Raw genomic sequence first — 15,627 nt, 5'->3', positions numbered from 1 at the left:
TTGCATCCCAGGAAGAAAGCAGGAGCTTACAGCCAGCCGGGAGCCGCTGCTGCTCCAGCTTGACTACAAAATGTTCTTATTATTCAGCCGAGGGTTGGCTCAGCCAGCCTATGATGGCCCAAACCAAAGCACATCTGCTGCCAAATGGGGGACTGCATGGACCTAACTCAAATGCCGTGTTCACACGTGTGGCTTCTCCCACCCCCAGGAAAGAGCAGCAGGTTGCCTCTATGGAAAGAGCGAGTCCCACACATCAGGCAGAGGGCGAAGAGGAGACCGAGGGGAATTCCGAGGCTAGTCCAGTGTCTCCGACCCTGGACGTGTCCATAGAAAGCCTGAACCAACTGATCCTAGAAATCGACCCGACCTTTCAGCCCCTCCTGCTCAAACCAGACAGCAGCAAGAAGCACACTGCCCAATCCACGTCTCCTGGCAATGCGGCTGTGAGCGAGAAACCAGACCCCGATTCCTTAGGTGAGGTAAAGGTCGTCAACATGCAGCAGAGCCAGCGCAGAATGCGCTCGGCCCTAGCAAAGTAGCATGAAAGTCTCAGAGCGTTTCCATGCATTGCACATGCCACGTGCAATCTCAAAGAATTCACCCCGTGCAGCGGGCAGGCACAAGTCCTCAAAAAGGGCACTGGTGAAACGTAATTTTACCCATAGTGCAGCCAGGGGTTGGATGTGATTCTTCTTGCCTATCACATCAGGGGCAGGCAATTTGATTTTGTGGCTGGGCCGGCAAGTTTTCTCTCTGACTTCTGTGGCCCCCATCACCATAGCGTCCAAGGCCACTCTCAATCTGTAATGTATTTATCCTCATAGACTCTCTGTGCTGCAAGGCAGAGCTGTTCTCCCCATTTCACTGCTGGGAAACTGAGGCACGGATAGGCTAGGTGATTTACGGGGGTTGGTGGAGGATCTAATGGCTTATGGTCACCTGGTTGGAGTTAAAGACAGAACAGGTGTGTGGCTTAATGAGGCATCAACGGGGAAGGCAGGAGCTCAGAAGTAAGGTGCAGGGTGTGAGTGAATTAGTATAGAGGTCAGAGCAGCCCGAGCCTGCAGCCCGGGGGCCTCAGAAGAGGCGTGTGTGAGTTTTATTTGTCCTGCAGTTTCTGTCGGGCATAACCGCCCTGGGAGGGAGGCTAGTTAAGGTGCTGAGATGGCCCCGGGGCTCTGGGTTGAGTTTGCAGCCTTGCCACAGAATCCCTGTGTGACCCCGGGTCAGTCTCCTAGGCCAGAGATTTCACTGGAGCTCCGCTCTCATTTAGGCCCCCAAAGGAGTGGCAGAGCAGAGCCCCGTGTGTCAGGCACAGAGCAAGCGCCTTCAAAAGTCTGTCCCCAGCTGTGAGAGTGAACCCCACCTCTGGCAGCAACAGTGGGAGAGCAAGGCTTAGCCACTGAGCCCTGTGCAGAGCCGGGTTAGCTGACACGCTGGTGAATGTAGCACCCACCATCTCCACCATGGCGGCCTCTCTCTACAGCCATGGGATTGTTCCTCAACAACTCTAGCGTGTGTGTGTGTGTGTGTGTGTGTGCGTGTCTTCTGTGCCTCAGTTTCCCCAGTGCAGTTAGCTGTAAAATGCAGCTAACTGCACTGCTTTGCCTTGTCAGGATGCGGTGAGGCACTCAGATAGCGCCGTGCTGGCAACGCCATAAGGGGGCAGCTGAATGAGCTGGAGCAGGGGCATATCGACAAGGAACGATGAGGAGCAACTGTCAATGATGTTCCTTTGCAACACATTCCCCTGGGTTCTTGCTGCAAATTCCTTTGCAAGGAAGAGAGTCGAGGGGGGGCTGATGTCAGAGAGCAGATTGCACAAAGTAGCGATGTTGAGTGAAGACTTTTAGGGATGCAGTGGCCCCTGAGAAATCATTTCTGCAAAGGCCCTGGATACGCCCGTAGATTTTCTGGTGTGTCGAATGAAAAGAACAGTGTGTGGGTTTGAACCTTCCACTCAGGGAGAGTTTGCAAAATCCACCCTGTGTTCATGGGAGATAGGCATGGCTGCTGCTAATTCTCTCTCCTACGTACTGGTTGAGAATGTTAGACTGGCCCTCTCGGCCCCGCATAGCATATGGCATTGGTGACAGTCAGACTGTTGTTTTGAAGTCACACCTGCCGCTTCTTGGTGCCAAAAAATTAGCCAGGAACATGAGCTAATATTAAACCCGTCTGATAGGCAGGAGCTTCAAGACAGCCGGCAAACAGCTGGGTTAAAGTGATGACCCGGAAACAGCCAATTAACAGGACCATTCTGAGTTACAATCTTTCCTTTCTTTTTCCTTTGGCGGGAGACCTCTCGGACACAGTGTATCCAGCCAGGAGCTGGTCGCAAGGGCTCTGAACGCTAATGAGCCGGCTCTGGGACAAGCTGGTGACAGAGCCCCGGCCAGGACTGTCTTTGATAGGGCGATTGCTGCTTTTTAGCAATAGCAAGGAGAGGAGCGTTTGGGGAAGGATTGAGGCGTGAGAGAGAACTGCTGTTTTTAGTTTTAGTCAGGGTTTCTCTAACGGACTTGACAAGCTTCCAGCAGATTCCCCCCCAGCCCCGTCGCTCTGGCAGGCTGCAGCACCTTTCATGTTCCCCGGCTGAAGTGCCTCACTCACTAGGCAGCACTCTCGGGTAGGTCTGAGTTGCAATGGCAGCGTCAGATCAGCCCAGCCCGGTTCTGGCACGTGGGCCCCAGCCAGGGCAGGTGTTCTCTGCTGCAGCAGGCCTGGCGTCACTGCGTACAGGTGAAAACCTTATAGCCATGAGTATTGTGGGCTCTGACATGCTTTATGGGGCTGCTGAGCCAGCTCCCTTTTGCGTGTTTATCTAAGCACGGCCTGTTTTATTTTAAAATTGGTTTCTCAACAGTAGACAGATTCACCAGCCCAATTAAACTGAACGTCTGCCTGTGCTTTGCCTAGGGGCCTGGCACCCAGAAGGCAACCAAAGTGTAACTTTTGTGCGGACTTGTCCTAGAACCTGATGCCTTCGAGGCCCTGTTGTTTCTTACAAGAAGCAGTGACTGCAGTCTTTGCAATTCCCCGTCCTCCGGGAGTCAGCTACTCACTAACCACACGATGTAAGACATGTCAAATGAATGACAAGGAAATTCCAGACTTTTAAGAGAATTTTTATTACGGAAGCAAAAAAATATTCCATCCTATTGATGCCTTTAAAAGTAGCGCAAGGAATCAAAGGCATGACAAGATCCAGCCGCTGGAAGCAGGAGCTGGACACATTCAGGCTAGAAACACGGTGCACCGTTTTAACGGGGCAGGTGATTTATGACTGGAACAACTCACCCCGGGGCCCAGTGGATTCGCCTTCACCCGAAGGCTTTAAATCAAGACTGAGCGTCTCTGTCTAAAAGCTGCTGTAGCTCAGCCAGAAGCTGTGGGCTCGATGCGGGAACGGCTGGTGAAATCTGGCCTGCGCTGTGCAGAGGTCAGAAGATCATAACAGTCTCTCCTGGCCTGAGCATCTAGGAATACTTGGAGTGCGTGTTCAGCCCTTGGCTCTGGCGCTGGGCTCTGAATCCCCCATTGTACAGTTCTTATACCTCCGCAGATGATGAGAGTAGCGAGGGTTATATTTCATGTGCTCTGCCCCACAGCTGAGTCGGCCTCATGTCTCTTCTGGGGCACCTGCCTTTCAAAAGCAGGAAAGAGCTGAGGGATCGACAGTCCCAGCCCCATCTTCGCCAAGCATCATCCCCCGCCAGGCAGCACGGCCTTGGCTAGTTCCCATTTTAAAAGTCAGATGGGCTGGGCTGGCGAATGAAAGCAGCGCTCATTTGTGAACGAGGGACTGCGGCAGAGATCACGCCATTGTAACTCAGCGCACAGTGATTGCGCACGGCCCCCTAGTATGTGGCATCTCACTGGCACTTCTCAGGGGAGATCCCGGAGCAAGTTACAGACATTGACTAACTGAGTGTCACGATCTCTCCTGCCTGTTAGCGATTTTGATCCCTGTGCTACAAATGGGTAAACTAAGGGACCGAGCGGTTAAATGATGATGTGCTAAAAGCCAGACGAGGCAGTAGCAGAGCTGGGCATGGAACCCAGGAGCCCTATCTCCTAGAACCACTAGACTCTCTGTTCCCCTCCCAGAGCCAGGACTAGAACCTGGGATTCCACTCTCAACTTCCAGAGCAAGAAAGCCGGTTGTGTGAGCACACAAATCTGCAGAAATCGATTTCTTAACATTAGGCTTTCTTAGATCTGCTTGGAAACAAACCTTTCCCCTTCACAAGTCTGTGGACAGCCACAGCAATATACTAACCCAAACGTGTTCTCTTTGGGGTGTCCCATGAGCCCTGGGAGAGAGGGAAGTGAGGGAGAGCAGTTCTGGGATGGACACTGGGGTGCACGTACGTGAGAGCTTTTGAATCGCTGTAAGAGCTACTTCGGTAACCACAATACCCCTGCCCAAATTGGGACAACGGACTCGACCCAACTGCTCCCCTGCCCCAGGCTCTGGCTGCTTTTGCTGCTGGAATGCTCAGCCCATGATCTGATCAGCCAGAAATGCACAGGTGCCTTGTAACAAGCAGCTTCGCGCTGCACACAGATATCACCACGCCGGTTCTCTGCACGGTTACCAATGCTCCAAGCATCCAGCCACGCCTGAGAATGGGCGAAATCCACCCTGTGCACACGGCCAAGCACGGGGCCTGTGCACCAGGTGAGCTGGAAGTGGTACGCAGGAGCCAGAAAGCCCATCCCGCCTCACACGCCCTTTGTCCATGAGTCTGATGTGATCACTCACTTGGGAGCAGCCAGATGTTTTTTTCTTTAGTCAGGTACAAACAGAACGGCTGTTTAAGGAAGACAAATAGAAGCATCCGCCCTTTGCTACAGGCATCAACATGTAATCATCACAAGGGGTTCTGTGCTCTCTGAGATGACTGTACATAACCCTGCCTTCCTTGGGGCTGCTCTCATTAGGCTGGGGGCAGGGCATTCCGGCTGCAATTAGAAGCCAAGAATCCCCATTTCAGAGAGGGGAGCTAGGAATCTGCTTCTGGGAGCTGCAATGTAAGGCCTGGCCTCGTGACATGGGAGAAAGGGGCTCCTCAAAACCTTGGCAGGAAGCGGCTCTGTAACATTCCCTGTTCCTTGGCTAATGGCCACACAATACCTGCAGCCCCAGGGGGTCTATAAAGAAGGGAATTAACCACAGCCCAGGTCTAATGAAGCGTGGAGGTTGCATCTAAGCACTAGCACTGGAAGAGCATCATTGTGGGGCAGAGGGGGTTGTCTGAAATTCCCATCAAACACAAACTCTCTTTGCACTTGCAATTGTCGGTTGCGCTCACTTGTCATGCCTAGATTGTCAGTTCCCCTGGACAGGGACCATCTCACCTTCGGTGCCTGATCCTGACCGACTCCGCGAGGTGCTGTCAGAATATGAGGCTGAGGTTCCGAAAGCTACCTAAGGGATTTGGGTGCCCAGAAAATGGGAACTGTGCATCAAAATCCCCTAGGTGGTTTGGAAATTGCAGCCTAAATCCATAATAATTCTCCTCTTATGTTCGGCTGATGAACCTGCCCAAATACCTTATTGTCAACCCCTCCCATTTTTTTTCCAGAGATCAAGTACATCGAAATGACCCCCACTCGAGCCAAGAGCCACGAATCAATGCAGGGCTCGGCCAGCCCTTGCATCACTCCGCTCTCCATGTCACCCCAAGGCAGCTGCTTCCTGCTAGCCCGGGACAACTGCACCCCTAATGGCAGTCTTGTCTTCTCGAGCCCCTCCAGGCCTGACAGCAACCGGCCAGCTCCTCAAAATCAGCCACCCACTGGGAGCTCCCCCCAGACCAGCTACAGAGCATCTGAATGTGTGTCCATCCCGCAGCGTGGTCAGAAGGACTGCATCTCCTACGGGCCAAATACTCTCCTGGCCACCTCTCCCGGCCTGGAGAGTTTGCGGAAGGCTTTGTACATTGGGCGGGCTCAGCAGAGAACCAGCAGGGTCTCCATGCTCTCCACGAGCCCGGGGTCGGATACCAGTTACGTGCTTGGAAGGTAAATCTGCCTTTGTGATGTCTGTGTATTGAGCCATGGCTGAGAGTTTCTCCGCCTTTAAGGAGATGGCCCCGTTCAGATGCCAGGTGGATGGGGATGGGCAGTAAGCTCTCGGGGGGGTTCAGAGCCTAATATACCACCAAAGAGTAGCGCTGCATTCTCCTGGGCAACAGCAGAGGCCCTAATGCCCACCAGTGCCCCCGTCCCGCCCTTCCGCAAGGAGCAGTTCATGTCGCAGGAGAAGACTGGAGGGTGGGAGCAGAGGAAAGGACAGAAGAGGGAGCTGGCTCTGCTGGCACAATCCCACAGCGCTTTATTCCCCCCTGGGGTGGAAGTGAGCTTTCATGCTGTGATTTGATGTCACAGGAGCCAGGCAAGGTTCCCCCCACCCCCACCCCCAGGCAACCTCTTATTTGGCTTGCTGCACAGTGTGTCAGCTGGAGAACAAGCCCTCCAATCTCCCTGTACCTTCTGCTTTTCTTCTGCAGCAGCACCCAGTCGCTTCCAAACGATGACTCCGACTCTTACCAACCTGCCCACCGATCAGCGGAAAGCCCCTTATCTGTCGGCTCCTTCGGCAGCCCTTGTCTCACCTCCCCCAGCGTTCAAGTCGATCGTTTTGGAGATGCCTTTAGCCCAGGTTCCAATTCCGGCAAAGTGAACAACTCTTCCTCCCCGCCACTCCAGAAGGGACACGCCAGCAGCTGTCCCCCATCCATCGTTAACTCCCTGGCTGATATCCCCATACTGCTGGTCAACGGATGTCTGGAACATGGCGAGACGTCTCCCAGGATGGGCAAAGACTTCCATGGTTCCGTCAAGCAGACAGTTCAACTCAGTTCCAGCTCCTCCTCAGGGATAAACAGCTTGAATAAGACCTCTTCTGAAACATCTCTCTCCTTCTCCCCGGACGGTAAGTTGGAACCACTCTCTGTTTCAGAGCGAAGTTATCCAACACTGAGAATCCCATCAGCTTACCGAGGTGGAAAGACAGGATGAAACTGGTGTCACGGAGTCACCGGGTGATGCTCTGGAACTGCTCCCCACCAAGCCAGGCAGGACTTTGGGGAGCCTCCTCTCCCTTGGAGCAGACTTGTTCAGGGCAAGAAGCTCACACAGCTTCACCTCCTGGGTCTCTCCTTGGAGCATTCAGCATCCTCTGCCCCTCCGTGCGCTTCCCACAGCGAGTCCACCCCAGCGGGGTCCTGGGGAAGCCACCGGGTTCTGCACCCCCACTTTGCAGTCAGACGTGACTCTCAGCCAGCCAGTAAAACAGAGGTTTATTCGACGACAGGAACAGGGTCTAAAACAGAGCTTGTAGGTACAGCGAACCGGACCCCTCGGCTGGGTCCATTCTGGGGGGCAGTGAGCCAGACCCCCAGGTCTGCCCTCCACCCTTGACCCCAGCCAGCTCCAGACTAACCACCACTCCCAGCCCCTCCTCTCTCCTCAGCCCCTTTCCCGGGCCAGGAGGTCACCTGATCCCTTTGTCTCCAACACCTTCAGCTGGCACCTTTGCAGAGGAGGGGCCCAGGCCATCAGTTGCTAGGAGACAGAGTGCCAGGCATTTAGGTGCACTGGCCCTTTGCTCTGCCAGATACTTAAGAACTGCCATGGGGACACTGAGGCACCAACACAGTATTCAGAGAAAACATTAAGAACTTTCCCAGTTCGTCACAACTGGAGACTGTGTTTCCACTTCCAATCAAGCTTTCATTTATAAATGGTTAATAAGAGACTAATAGATATTATAGATATGATAAGTTGTGTCCTTGAGGGTGATAACTCGTCATCAGAGGTGTTAGAGATGGTTATAAGTCATGGTTGTAAGCAACCTGTTGGACTCGCTAAAGATCTAGAATGATTGCTCAATCATTTATTGAAACATCTAGTCATCATTTTTAACCCTTCATAAATTGGAGCCCCAATATACAGTGTGAACAAGATGGCACATAAATGAAGACTCTCTCCTGCAGAAACTTGTGTGCCGAAATGTCTAGGAATTGTTCATTTTAAAAGGGTCAGGGTGTTAAAAACATCTGGTAATGATGAGGTTCCATAAAATTATAGGGTCCCATCCTCAGCTCGTGTGACCAGGGTAGTTTCTTTGAAGCAAATGGACCTTTGCTTATTTACACTGGCTGAGAATGTGACCCATAATGTTTTAATTTCATCCTTATTTCAGTGCTAAGACCTTTTTGCCCCCCTTTGTGTTTGGAGGCCATCTAAAGATATCAAACATTTGGGAAACACGAGGTTCCTAGTTCAAGGGTAAACAACTGGGACATTGTTCCCTGGAATAGTTTATGGGGGCAGCTCCTGACAGAGACTTTTCATCTGGATTCTCATGGGAGAGAAAAGAGGGATGTCTCTCAACACAGCGCTCTTGAATTCAGTGGAGCTGGGCTGATACAGGCCAGCCGAGGAGCTAGCCTATTATCTTTCTGATCTTGACTGGTTTGCCAAGAAGAAAATGAAGTGGAGAGTGAATTATGATGGGAATCGGAGAGGAAGTTCTAATTGAAAGACTTGAGCAAACATTTAAGCCTAAGATCAGTTAAAAGAGAAACAGTCTTTGTTAGGGGGGTTCTCCCCTTAAAAATGCCAGGGAAGAGAATCCCTGGGATCTAAATACCTATAACACAGGCCTATGCCTCTCTGCAAAGAAAGAGGTTCGTTCATGTGCCATGCATGAGGGAATGCCACTATCTCTTGCAGGTTCCTCCAAAGATGGTGAGCCAACCATGAAGTTTGTGATGGACACATCAAAATACTGGTTCAAGCCAAGCATTACAAGGGACCAAGGTAAAAGGAGAGGAAACGTCGCTAGGCCTATCCCATTCTCAAATCTACCCTTCTGCATAGCTCTTAGAGAGCTGCTTGTCTCATGGGGTGGCAGAGGGCCAGCAGAAACTCTGTGCATCACTTAGGTCCCATAGTGACTTATTTCCCAATTGCATCCTAACCCAGTAAAAGCTGGTGTTACAGAAGTGGAAGAGGCACTCGCCAGTCTAGAGATGATGCTCAGGAAACATCAGGTCTTCACTCTGTCTGTGCTGTCTAAGTTGAGGAGAATACGCTCCCCTTTCTAATGATCAGCTGAGTCAACTTGATTTTGGAAAGGGTCGACTGTATTTTTCAATTCCCAGGATAAGGATCCTGGCTGAAGTCAAATGCTTCTTGAATCACCCCTGTGCAGTGACACCATTCTGGTCAGGTCTTCTGCAAGGACAGAGGCTGGACCTCTGAATTGAAAAGCTCAATGAGGCTCTACTGCCTGAGGCAATAGCTAAAGAAGCAGGTCCGTTAGTTCAGAGGACCTAACATTAACAGTCTCATTAAATGGATATATGTGGTCTAGCCACTAATGGGAGACAAAGCACCATACTGTTAGCACGGGTTGCAGATGCATGCAGGAAATACTCATGTGCACCCTGAAGCCCACCCCGCTGCATGTCACTGTCCCTTGGGAACAGTTACAGCGCTAGACAAAGGGAATGCTGGGTTCAGAAATGCCGAAATGCTGCCTGCGTTGCACGGGTAACCCTCTCCTGTGTGCCTTCAGCAATAGAACTTTTGAAGGAGGCGGAACCAGGCGCTTTCCTCATGCGGGACAGCACGTCGTACCGCGGGTCATTTGGGCTGGCGATGAAGGTTCTCAGCTCACCGTCCGGCTGCAAGACAGGTACAGAGAAGCCTCGTAAGAACACAGAAGCTAAACTCACCAGGAGAATCGTATACGCCAGGTTCAGCAGTTTGCAATGGAGCCAATAAGCAGTGAGAGTTTTGCTCGATTAAGGACCCCAGAGTTTGGATCTTTGTGTAAAATTCACAGCGATGGGTCAGCACAAGGGCCGCACATCACTTGAAACCTCAAACTGGGGCTGCGGGGGGACGTAAGGGTCAGTGCCTAATTGCCTAGGGGTGGCGTAGATGCACAATTGAAATGGCATTTTGAAAATCCCACCCTGCAGTTACAACCCAGCCCAGAGGCATGCAGGGAAAGTGGAGGGTCAAAAACATGGTGGGCAGTAACACTGGAGATTGTGGTAGAGCCTCTCTTGCATTTTGCTTGCAGGTGATGACAGCAGCGACCTGGTCCGACACTTCCTCATTGAGTCATCTGCCAAAGGAGTGCACCTTAAAGGGGCCAGCGAGGAGCCCTATTTTGGTAAGGATATTACTGTCGTGGAGCGGAAGTTACGGGAGGAGTATTAGGTGTATTACGGTAGCACCGCGCCCCTGATCACATTTTGTGCCTGGTGCTGTACAAATGTGCAGCAAGAGGCAGCTTCAATGCCTGTTGCAGACACTTCCCAGCGTGCGTCGCATGACCAGTCAGAGCTGTAAATACAGTGGGTAAAAAACGTTAGACTAAGGCCACCGTCTTCACTCAGGCCAGCTGAGATGAGGTGGATGGTGGTGGAAGGGCTGGGGAGCTGGTGGGGTCTCTTGTTCCTGCCGTCCTGTTAGCCCTCTCGCTGTCTCTGTTGCAGGGAGCCTGTCTGCCTTCGTCTACCAGCACGCCATGACAGCACTAGCGCTGCCCTGCAAGCTGGCCATCCCCACACAAGGTACGGGGCCAACTTGGAGACCAGCAGGAAGAAATGCTGGGAGTTAGCGATCGGGGTGGGGGATGGCTAGGTGGACATTGCAGGCATGTTTGGACTTCACGGCTACGCCCCCGTTCCAGCAAAACCGGAGTTTGGAAGGGGGCCTGCTCACAGGCACGCGCAGGGCCTGGCCATTACCGCAGTGGGGATGCATCAGTGGGAAGAGGGGACAGTGCTGGTAGGTGGAGTCGGGTGTCAGGGAGAGGCATGAATGGTTGGCAGCTGTAAGTGCCACTGTGGTGAGGGGTGAGGAGAAAAACTGGCCAGTACCTCCCCGGCTGTGGGCAGAGCAGACGACGTACGTTTTGCCCTGTGGAGCCGGTTTCTTAATCCTGTGCAGCGATGCCAGCCTGCTGGCTGCAGTTACTAAACTCGGAGAGGGAGAGAGAGAGAGAGGTGCAAGCGGCCTCTGCTGCAGTCCAAGGGGCTGGGGTGCACATGAGCCCGTAGAGAGACCCGTAGGCTGGGCGGAGGCTCCAGAGAGCTGGCCCGGCAGCCACAAAGCACCACAATCTGCATCAGGGCCGGAAAGGCGGAGCAGAGTGGACGAACCAGGAGGGGTCAGATCATAGCGGTGGATGGGGACACAGACACGAAGGGCTTGGAGGAAGATGGTGGGGATGTCCCTGGATCCCTGAATAGATGTGGCCTATTCACAGCGGGTGAAATTCACCTGTGTGCAGAGACCTTAAGACTTAACCGGTTCCTGGGCCCTGTGTGTCCCCTGAACAGAGGTGAATTTCACCCCTGACCAAGCGTTGACTTCAGAGCTGCTTGCTCTCTCCATGCCTCACGGTTCTGTTTGTTGCTTGCACAGATTTTGCTGGTGGAGAAAATAGCTCTGAGACCCCCCTGGAATCTGCAATTTCTGCAATGAAGAAAACTGCTGGTGAGAAAAGGAAACAAACCAGGTTTCTTCTAGGCTTTATTTGCCGGAGGGACAAACTGTCGCTGTCCTCCAGGGCTTTGGACTTTATCCCGTGCGGAGTGATTTCACCTTTAACACACCCGACACTGAGGGTTTTTTTCACACTTGTGATAAATTCTGACACAAGTCACAGAAGCAGCCGAGGAGCAGCTGACCTGACCAGGACCCATAGCTTGCGGGAGTGGGAGGGGAGCAGTGTTGCCAGTTCGCACGATTTTATCACAAGTCGTGTGGCACCTGGTGTCTTCCTAGTAGCCCTAATTCCAGAAGTCAGGTGACTGCATGAGACTCTGGGCCTGCACTGAAACAAAAGGCAGTAGCCAGCTCTCATGACTGAGGAAAGTTTGAAAATGTGACTCCCAACGGCTCAAACCTCCGAAGGTGAAGGAAAAGAACCTGACAATTGCTGCGTTATAAAATCTCTTGATTTTTAAGCCAATCTCCTGATTTTCGTGGCCCGACTAATGATTCCTGAACACTGGGATTTGGTGGTCCTGGGGTAGTGTCATTGCGGCTGCTTCGAGCCGTGGTGTAGACAAGCCTAGGGGACTAATGGGAGAAGTATAGCAGGATATAAAGGCCATTCTCCTGTCCTGAGCGTGCAGTCAGTAATGGGTGCCCTGCGGGTGAAAGCACAGGATCAGGGAGAGAAATGTAGGATAATTATGATTGGTCTGGCAGGGGCCCCAGCATGCTAGGAGCTGTACGAACTCAGAGCAAAGCGCTGGTCCCCTACAGTGCCCTGATCATTCTCGAGGGAGGGGGCCGCAGACCCAGTGTGGCGCTGACCTTGGTTTTGTGCTGTTCCCTTGCAGCCTGCAACGTCTTGTACCTCCACTCGGTGAGCGTGGAGACGCTGACCGGCGCCTCGGCGGTTCAGAAAGCTGTCTCCTCCACCTTCGAACTGGAGACGCCGCCCACGCCCACCATCGTTCACTTCAAAGTGACCAAGCAAGGAATAACCCTGACCGACGTCCAGAGAAAGTAAGGATGGTCCTTTGGGACAGGCCTGCTGAGATGCTGGCATTAGACTTCCTGGGGTGGCGCTTACAACAGCGCTGCTGTGGATTGATCAGGGCTGGCAGAGTGACTAGATTCCAGCGTGAATGGGCACAGGGCTCCATAAAACCTCTTTGTTAGTCCTGAGCTTCCTCTCCTAAAGGGGGGCAAAGTCTCCTCCCTTCTGTCATTGGAGGCGTAACCCCCAGGCTGCATTTGACTATTACATTTAATAGTATAGGACACGATTCCACTTTGAGCACAGCCACTGCAGTGCCCCGGCCCTTTGGTGAGGGGAGTTCGAATTGGGCGCTAAATTCCCACTACTGCTCAGCCGACATGGATTGGAACCCAACTCTTGGGCCCCAAAGGGCTCGCCGGCTCATCAAGAGTGGTTGGATCCAGACGCCGCCTCTTAAAAAGCCTTCTCTTCTTCTTCTTCCCTGCTGCAGGGTGTTTTTCCGACGGCACTATCCCCTCGCTGCCCTCAGCTTCTGTTGCATGGACCCTGAGAACAGAAAGTAAGTGAGACCTGCTGCTCTGCAAGTCGGGGCAGTTAAGTTATCCAGGGAGCAGGCTGGGTGCTGTAGTTTTCATTTGACCCTCGATGGAAAGTAACCGCCGTGTAGGCGCAGGATGGGATCAAGGACTGGCCCTGAGTAGAATGTCAGAATTGAAAGAACTGATCAAAATTCCAGATCTTCAGAAAAGACTAATCTGAAGTTCAGCGTTTTCCCCCAGTAAAAGTAACAGTTTTCTAGCTACACAGTAATTATACGCAGCTAATAAAATTAAATATCTGGGTTTCTCTTGAGAGTTTATTCACCTCTTTTCTTTCAGGTGGCAAAAGTTCTGCAAGTCTTCAAGGTAAGCCTTGGCCAGAGAAACCTCCTGAAAACGCAGGGGCAAAGTGGCTTTAGTTACAGGGCTCTGGGTGTGTTTACAGACACATTTCAAACAGCGGCTTATAATTAAAAATTAAAACCCCAGTGCTCAGAGGAGAAACGAGATTTACAGATTTAGGAGAATTCACCAGTGCTTTGTAACAAACCCTTGTTCTGGAATGGAAGGGGGATACAAGTGCTACCCATAGAGACCTGAGCTTTGTAAGATCTCGGCTGTAGCTGTCACTCTCACAGGGGTGAATTTCCCCCTAAGTGGAAAGAACCCAGCAAATCCTTCAACTCCCTAATCCTCCCGCCAGGTTTTCTCAGCACTCAGGAAGTGAGCTCCTCTATGACTCTACTTTGTGTCCCAGAAATGTTCCGTAGGCAGGAAGGTGACAGCGAGAAGCGCTCCCCCCAGGATGGTTTTTCCTTGGGAATGGGCCAGGTGGGGTTGCTAGTTCGCTCTGTGGCTAGTTTCAGCTGGTTCTCTTCCATTTCTGAGCGCAGGCTAACTGGGCCTCTTTTTGGTTTCTCTCTTTCTCAAAGGATTTTTGGCTTTGTAGCCAAAAGCCAAACGGATGCCGAGAATCTCTGTCATCTCTTTGCCGAGTACGACACCGTGCAGCCGGCTTCTCTTGTCATTGACTTCATCAGCAAACTCCTCCCAGAGCAGTAGCTGATGCAGACCTGCGGAGAAGCTGTTGCTGCCAGTACCTGGATGCCGCTGAGCCGCTTCCTGCCGTTCCGTTGCTGCCTTGTTGCATTTTGGCAACTGCTCCTATTTATAACTTTTGTTACGTACTTTGATGGCTGGTGTTTCAGAGGAAGGTTTTACACTCCCTGCTCAGTCCTGGGAGCCTCTGATGAGGAACCAAATGGAAATGCCGAATGCCTTACCTGTATATATCGCAGCCTGCAGGAAGCCACAGCAGGTCAGATGGTGGATGAGTGTGCGAGAGGTTGGATTTGCCTTGCCAAGTTATTTGCTCACTCATGGGGGGTGAGTAATTTTGTTCTTTAACAGGCAGGGAAAATATTGGGGCCAAGATTTTTGATAGTGATGCCTTGATTTCTGGGTGCCCAATTTGAGACCCTTACAGGGGTCTGACCTCCCACCCTCCAAAAGTCCGGGTTAGCACCACCTGACCTCACAGATGTCTTGTGAGGATAAATGGTGCCCTGCTACAATGGTACCAGGGGCCAGGTGAGGACCTTCTGTAGACCGATGGGCCCTTCTCAGTAGCCTCTGGGTGGATTCTGCAAATCAAGGCACCTACAATCACAAGCTGCTTCTGAAAAATCTTGGCTCCCTACATTTTCGTGACCAAAATGTAGGGCAAAGCAGATTTTTTTGGCCAGGGCTGGTAAATTTTTGTGCCATTTTTGCTGGACTAGCCTGGATCAAAATATCCAGACTGTGACGAGCAGAGAAATAAACATTGACATTTTCATGACAGTAAACGTATTGGCTTTTTGGAGGAGACTGGGCCAGATCCTCAGCTGATGTAAATTGGCGGCGTCTCCTTCCGGGGCATTCCCCGTGCTGAAGGAAGCAGGTGACTCCAGTAGGTAAGAGGCCCAATTGCATAGCTAGGGCATTGGCCTGGGAGCCAGGAGATCTGAGATCTATTCCCCCTCCCCTCCTTCACTCAATGGCCATAATCTGAAGGTCTCGTCTCTTCGGCGCATGAGGAGATGAGGCAGGGAACTGAGCTAAGGAGTCGGGGCCTGGGAAATCAGCTTGACATGAGTGCACAGTAACGCAGTCTGCTTTACCCACTCGATACGCCAAAATCCGGGGCACTCAGCTTGTTCGTGTCTCTTCATCGGCTGACTGCTGTATTTTCCCAACACTTCCTGTGCTAGTTACGTAGGAGTAACATAGTACAAAAGCACCAGATTGGGTAACGTTTCAGCCAGGGCTCAGGTGGGCAGCCAGGTCTAATTAGGGGCAAGGTTGGGGCAGCATGGTCTAGTGATTAAAGCCCTGGACTGGGACTCTGGAGGCTTGGGGTCTACTCCTGGCAGTCAATGATCTGCTGTGTGAATGTAGGCAAGTTCCTCCACCGCTCTGTGCCTCAGTTTCCCCTGCTGCTCTTTGTCTGTCTTTGATAGACTGGCGGTGCCCATTGGGCCTTGGGGCCCTATTGTGCTGTAGTCTCTGTGGGAC

At 52.1% G+C, this 15,627-nt stretch overlaps 1 protein-coding gene across 1 annotated transcript; it reads left to right on the top strand.

Annotated features, from left to right (window-relative positions):
* The first annotated feature begins 221 nt into the window (after positions 1 to 221).
* TNS4 (tensin 4) lies at positions 222 to 14,505 on the top strand. Its single transcript, XM_050934772.1, has 12 exons — positions 222 to 474; positions 5,592 to 6,030; positions 6,519 to 6,943; positions 8,749 to 8,835; positions 9,596 to 9,715; positions 10,109 to 10,201; positions 10,527 to 10,604; positions 11,461 to 11,532; positions 12,387 to 12,555; positions 13,023 to 13,091; positions 13,411 to 13,437; positions 14,004 to 14,505. The coding sequence occupies exons 1-12, from the start codon at positions 231 to 233 to the stop codon at positions 14,131 to 14,133; spliced, it is 1,953 nt and encodes a 650-aa protein (XP_050790729.1). The 5' UTR covers positions 222 to 230; the 3' UTR covers positions 14,134 to 14,505.
* Positions 14,506 to 15,627: the final 1,122 nt, after the last annotated feature.

The sequence above is a fragment of the Gopherus flavomarginatus genome, chromosome 25 (assembly GCF_025201925.1).
Source record: "Gopherus flavomarginatus isolate rGopFla2 chromosome 25, rGopFla2.mat.asm, whole genome shotgun sequence".
Taxonomy (NCBI): domain Eukaryota; kingdom Metazoa; phylum Chordata; order Testudines; family Testudinidae; genus Gopherus; species Gopherus flavomarginatus.
The sequence above is the reverse complement of the archived record's forward strand: the minus strand, read 5'-3'. Positions and strand labels throughout refer to the sequence as shown.

Excerpts from the sequence above, each read along its gene's own strand:
- TNS4 (XM_050934772.1), top strand. The coding sequence starts at position 231 with ATGGAAAGAGCGAGTCCCACACATCAGGCAGAGGGCGAAGAGGAGACC. Across the intron at positions 9,716-10,108 it reads ACCGTCCGGCTGCAAGACAG|GTGATGACAGCAGCGACCTG; the intron begins GTACAGAGAAGC and ends TTTTGCTTGCAG. Across the intron at positions 11,533-12,386 it reads TGCAATGAAGAAAACTGCTG|CCTGCAACGTCTTGTACCTC; the intron begins GTGAGAAAAGGA and ends GTTCCCTTGCAG.